Source organism: Phaenicophaeus curvirostris, chromosome 9 (assembly GCF_032191515.1).
Source record: "Phaenicophaeus curvirostris isolate KB17595 chromosome 9, BPBGC_Pcur_1.0, whole genome shotgun sequence".
Taxonomy (NCBI): Eukaryota; Metazoa; Chordata; class Aves; order Cuculiformes; family Cuculidae; genus Phaenicophaeus; species Phaenicophaeus curvirostris.
In genome coordinates this window covers 19605381-19611627 of record NC_091400.1, presented here as the reverse complement: position 1 = coordinate 19611627, position 6247 = coordinate 19605381, and the positions used below count along the sequence as shown (strand labels likewise).

At 43.8% G+C, this 6247-nt stretch overlaps 1 protein-coding gene across 7 annotated transcripts in view; it reads left to right on the top strand.

Moving 5' to 3' along the window:
* The first annotated feature begins 491 nt into the window (after nucleotides 1-491).
* The window catches only part of PPP3CB (protein phosphatase 3 catalytic subunit beta), a 45166-nt gene continuing 39410 nt past the window's right edge, over nucleotides 492-6247 (top strand). For 4 of the 7 annotated variants that reach the window (XM_069863525.1, XM_069863522.1, XM_069863524.1 and 1 more), the window contains exon 1: nucleotides 493-697. In XM_069863525.1, coding sequence (XP_069719626.1) covers nucleotides 628-697 — 70 coding nt within the window. In that variant the 5' untranslated portion in view covers nucleotides 493-627. Of the gene's footprint in view, nucleotides 698-6247 lie in introns of all 7 variants that reach the window. The other 3 variants (XR_011337955.1, XM_069863523.1, XM_069863520.1) reach the window with 1 other exon arrangement.

Genomic DNA, 6247 nt, shown 5'->3' with positions numbered 1-6247 from the left:
GCTGGAAGGGACTGAAGACACATGGGGTCTCTGCCAAGCATCCTGGTGAAGAAGAGTTTGTGGTTTCTGCAGAAGCCATAAAATTTAATATTCTGTCTAAAAGAGTAGACATTTCTGCTAGCTTGATCATACGCTCACCACGTTGGAAAAGACCTCTTGGATCATCAAGTCCAACCATTCCTATCTGCCACTAAACCTGAGCACCTCATCTTTCCGTCTCCAGGGATGGAGACTCCACCACCTCCCTGGGCAGCCTCAGCCAGTGCCCCATGATCCTTTCGGTGAAAAATTTTGTTCGGGGTTCACTAGGGTTCATTTCGCAACTTTCCCTTTTTATCTTCCATGTTTTAATTTGTTTCCCCGCTCTCCCAAGAGGAAGAACGTCTCCTCCCTGAGAGAGCCGCCCCCCCCAAGATGGCGGCGGCGCCTCAGGGCGCGCGCGCGGAGCTCTCCATGGTGGCGCGCGGCACGCCGGGGCGGGGCGGGCCGCGCCTGCGCCTCGCGCCTCGCCCGCCATGTTCCGCGGGGCCGCCGGGCGCCCGTAGCCGCGCGCCGCGCCCTCCGCCGGCGGAGGAGGAGGAGGAGGAGGCGGCGCCTGGAGCCGCCCGCGCCCCGCAGCGCCCAGCGATGTCCGCCAAGGAGGGGAGCCGCGTGCTGCTGTTGCCGCCGCACGCCGCCGCCGAGCGCGCCGTCAAGGGTGAGCGCGGCCCGCGGCGAACATGGCTGCCTGCGGCGTGGGTGGGAGCGGCCCGCGGAGCCCCTCAGCGCCGGGCCGGGGGGAGAGGAGAGCGCCGGGAGCGGCTGCGGGAAGCCTGAGGGAGCCTAGCGGCCAGAGGTCCTCGCTCCGCCAGCGCCGCTTCAGCGCCCGGGGGAAGAATCGTAGAATTGCAGGGCGGTTTGGGTTGGAAGGGGCCTCGAAGCCCGTCCGGTTCCACCCCCTCCCGCTGGACCGGGCTGCCCAAGGCCCATCCAACCTGGCCTTGAACACCTCCAGGGACGGGGCAGTCATAACTGCTCTGGGCAGCCTGTGCCGGTGCCTTCCCACTCTCAGAGCGAAGAAGCAGCCTTTTGCAGCTTTAGTGTCCTAAGACACTTGGGGTCTAAATTGCCAGGTTAGAGGGTGCCGTGGGTAATGCCTCAAGGAATTGCCGGCCTTCGGGCGCTCAGGTTGCAGATAACTTCATTTTGTTCGCAAAGTTTTTGTTATTGAACTATATTTGACCACAGTGGACACTGGTGGTAGCAGAGCTGGGCTGCTGGGACTTACGGCTTTACACAACGTGCTTTGCTTCCTAGGAACGTAGCGTCTGACTGATTTCCAAGGGGTGGGGATCTGTTTGGTTAACTTTTCCTTTCTCAAGACACCCCCCAGCTTCCCCCCCACCTATTATAAAAAGGATGTGTTTGTCTTCAGCAGGTCTTAATTAAATCCTTGGAATCCCATAGTATGTTTTGGAAGTCGGCATGTTTTCCAGTAGAGCTGGAAAGCTGCATTAGGTTGTTACTCGTTTTGATTTGCTTAACCTGTTGATTTGTTTGAACAAATTGTAAGAGTAAAATCAGAAAATATTAAAACTAGTTGATTGGAAACTCATATCATTAGCACTACTTTAAAGCATAGTGTTTAGACTTGCTGGATTTTTGTACCTTTAATGCAATTTGTTATAACACAGTTCTTCAGACAGTGCAAGAGAACTAATGGTAAGACATTAGATACTTTGTAGTGCGCCGGCAAACCTGCTGATTTCCAGTCACTTAATAATTTGGCTTGTTCAGCATGACCTGTGCATCAGGCTGTTGGGAATCATAGTTAAAGCTTGCTCCATTCTAACAGCCTGGGGTGACTGTATTTGCTTGAACCTGTGTGTCTAGGATCCAGAAGTATTGTAAAGGTAATTGGGCTTTGGGAGCTTCGTCTGATGTAACTACAACCAGTTAAATGTTCATAGAGCAGCATATTTTTGTTCCTGCAGCTGACCTGTCCTGTCCATACCTATCCTGCTGAATCACCGGCTTCTGGAGAAAGCACGGACAGCTGTGCCAAGCTGCCTGTGTTCTTGATCTGAAGGGCAGAGAGGTTTGGTTCATCCCCCGCCCCCCTCATCAGATGCAGTGCAGTTGGAAATATTTTTCTAGGCAGCGACCCCAGGGGTGCAGGATTGCGGGCGATGCCAGTGCTGAGTGGGAGTGCCCATGCAACATATATAAATGTGCTGAAATCATGTTAAAATATGACAGCTACGTCGCCTCACGTACCAAGGAATGTTTACCATATTCTTACCTGTAGTATGATGAATAGGTTACAGATATGTCGATACTCTCTTAATGTGGACCCTCTGCTTTTGTCGAGGCAATACCGTGTACCAAGGGACCTAGAAGCATTAATTGTTTGCGCTAGAAATGTGTGGACCAGGCATGCTGATGAAACCATTAAGACAATGGTTCAAATGGTTGTATAATGGCTTATATTTTCAATTTCTGTAATGCTTATTAATTGTTGCAGAAATTGTCTCATTTTTCCTAAGTATGACGTTATTAATTGATAATTATTAGTGAATTTATTTACTGGAATAACATTTGGAGATTTTTTTTTAGGGAAATAAGCTTTCATATTTATTTTGTTTAATGTAGTCCACTATAAGAGGAAAAAAAGTGTGAAAGTGTTGTGAAGATCTTACTTGTTTGTGTGTGCCAGTTTTGTTCCCATGAAAAAACATCCTTGAGACACCCAGGCTTTCTCTTTTCTCCTTGCTGAGACATTTAATTTATAATGTCTCAGGACCTTGAGTACAGCCAGAAGAAAACATAGCAATATTTTTTTGTGTGCCTTTGTAGTGGTCCATAGCTCAGCTTTTATGTTCTCCATATACTAGGACTAAATGTGAATTCAGGACTTCGTGCTTCCTGATGCTTGTATTGTTTCATCTCTTGCTCTAGTTTGAGTTTTATTTTCTTTCTTTATATTACCAGAAGAGGGGAAAAAAATAGCAGAAACTGTTATGTTTCAGAGACCACAAGAAATTAAATCCTTTACCACTAAGAACATATGTTGACATATTACTCTATCATCAGTAATAAATCTTTTCAATAAAATAGGATAATAATTAGGATGTGCCCCTCTTTATATTTTGACCTTTGTATTTAGCAATTAGTAGGAAGTGCGTATGTCTAGAAAGATATCTGAAAGATTATCAGACGTGGTGGTCTGATTAGACATAGACATAATTAATATAGTAATGGCTTTACGTATGCAGTCTGTATAGTCTAGCTGTGTTGGTCTGCCATACCTTCCGAAATATGAATTGTATCATCTAAGAGCATTGATCACTTTTAAAGTATATAAAAAGCTCAATTTTTTTCTTTTTATGGCTTACTTAAGTTGTCTAGGTAATTTGCATTTAGAGCACTTCCTATAAACTGTTAGCTATGGAATTGAAATGTCTAAAATCAGGTTTTGATACTTGGTTCCCAAAGGGTGTCTGGTGGCCAGGCTTTTATTACTGCATTTTTACTAGAGATAAGAAAATGCACCTGTTCTCTTGATTAACTGTTCACTAAGGCACCCTCTTCACCTTTAAAGAATGATGCTTGGTGTTTAAATGGTTTGTGGGAGATAACATTTTCCTCTATTCTATCAAAATCACAGAGGGAGTGAAGAAGCCTTTTTTTATTTTAACTGTCACTGGTATTTAACTGGTATCTGGTTCTTTTGGGGTTGGATTTACCCTTTTCTTTTTGTTTTTTTTATGGTAATTGACTGATTTCAGTCAGTGCATTTGACCTTTCAGTGCATGTGAGTTTCATACTTTAGATTTGTCCTTGTTCTGTATCTTTCCTCCTAAAACAGCTACCTTGTAGTAAAGAGTTTTTGGAGGGGGAGGAATAAGTGCTTGTAAACTCGGGCAGTTGGATAGAGCCGTCCTGAGCAAGGCAGGGCCGAGCCATCATTGGCTTTGCTTTGCAGGAAGAGCACCAGGGCCTTGGAGTTCGTCTGTCCTCCCTGGCACTGCACTTTGTTCACTACGTGTGTCACTGAGCTTCGGGGAGCAGTCCACAGGATCTTGTTGTGCTGAGCTAGTGGATATTTTGTGCTAAATTTGGAGATGATGTCTGTTCCTATGGAAGAGAGAGGCTTCCATGTTCCTCTGTTTTGGATAAAAGTCATGGTATGGTCTTTGTTTGGTGAGCAGTTGTTTTGGATATTAAATGGTAGCTTATGGAAACAGCTCTTCAGAGAATCCCAAAGAGAAGCACTCATAGCCTTGAGCAGGGTCCCAAAATGAAGACAGTAATAGCTACTTTTTAACAGTTATTTCCATGTAGGAGAAGAAGAGATGTTTGCAGTATTTAAAATTCAGAGCCTCGTAAAAAAAGATCAAGTAAAAGGATAAATGCTACAGGCAGCATGAAGGCTATATTAAAAATATTATAAGGCACTTGGAATGCCTTTATACTGCTAGTTGGAAATTATTCTAAATGATACAGAAAAGTATGAGAGTAAAGAGAGTATTAAAAGGTCAGACTTAAATAAATAAATCACAGTTTTCTTTTGGGAGGGACAATGGAATGGAACTGAACTCTGATAAGTTAGTGTTTGACTGGCCTGGAGGGATTGGTTGGATTGAGTGGATCTTAAGAATAACAACAAAACCCCTAAATCCCACCTCAGAATGGAAGCCTGCCTTAATTTCAGTAGGGTCAGTTGGTAGTCAGGGCTTGGGAAGGGAAGGTAAGGTGAGAGCAGAAACATCTGGCAACTGCTTTCATTTGTGTTTATTGGGTAAGGAACTAAGGACTCTTTCACACAAGTCAATTCTTGTTGCTGAATGCAACCAAGGAATTGCCTCATTGAAATGTAAGAGGTTTCAGAACATCTACAAAACAAATGTTCAAGAAAATACTACTGGATGAGAAGATATTTGTCTAATGGATCTATGGGAATTCTTTGGGTTTTTTCGGTGCAGAATTGTGGATTTGTTTTCCATAGCCTGTGGCACAATTCATCTTCTGAGTCTGAGAAATGGAGCATGGCAGCATTTTTTTAAAAGCTTGAGGCTTAACTGGAGAGCTGTAGATCAGTAAGTAACATAAGCAGACTCGCAGCGCTTGTAGGAAAGAGTGGACTAACTACATCCCTAGAGAAATACACTATTAAAGAGGAGCTGGAACCATTTTCATAGATGGAAATCAAGTGAAATTGTTATGGTATTTTGGAGGAGCTGATTGATCCAGGCAAAACTATTCATCAGGTTTCTTCATCGGAGCCTTTAAAGGAGGCAAAAAGGGAATACTCTCTTTTGGATCAACATTAGTTAGGAAAGAAGGGGTGCTAATAGATAATGAGCCTCCGTGATTGAGGGAGGTTAACGTATGATGCCTGTACTCTTCAAATGTATGCAGAAGTTATTGAGAAAACAGAGTGAGTGGCAAGTAATTACACTGACTCAGGAGAATAGCCTTGCAGAGGTGTTCCAGAAGGCTCTTGTTAGACTGAGTGCCTGGGCAAAGATGTTGCAGGAGGTGCTGTTCTGTTAAAGGCAGAGTAGACTCCACAAAGGAAAGAACGATGCTTGCTTAAATATAAAGGGCAGTGAACTCAGGAAAGAAACATTAGGAGCTATATGGATAATATTCTGGAAAAAAGAGAATCCACCATGGTGGCATTACTTGTATCTTGTGTTATATGTGGATCTCAAACAGCAGCTTGGTATTTTGGTCTCTCTTCGTGGCTCTCTTTATCTAAAGGTATGTTCAGAGGCACAGAGTGGCTTCATGCAGGGCAGAGCAACAAAGATGAGAAATCTGTGACTTAGGAAGGGGTGTAAGGTATAGAGTTAGCTACTGCTTGCATTGTGAATGGCATTTAGTGGAAAAGTTGAGCAAGAAACAGCTATAATTCTTGTCTCCATGTGAAAAGGAAAAATGCGGTACTGAGCAAAACTTTCCAGAAATGGAAAAAATGAAAGATTAAACACTTTTTCATATGATATGTAATTAAAATTGTGGAATTTGTAATGATAAGGTGCAGTGGAGTTAAAAACTGTAAAAGTATCTGTTCAGGGTGTGGACAAAATAGTGAAAAATAGTTCTACCAGTGACCATAAATTCGGCGTTCTGGATGCAACTCTTGAGAAAACCTTTAAACCACTATGTTTAGAAAACAGAGAGCATGAGAAGGGAAAGGCCTGTGAATCCAGCATTGCAGAGCATATTGAAGCACTAAATAACTTTCTGGTGTAACACACTA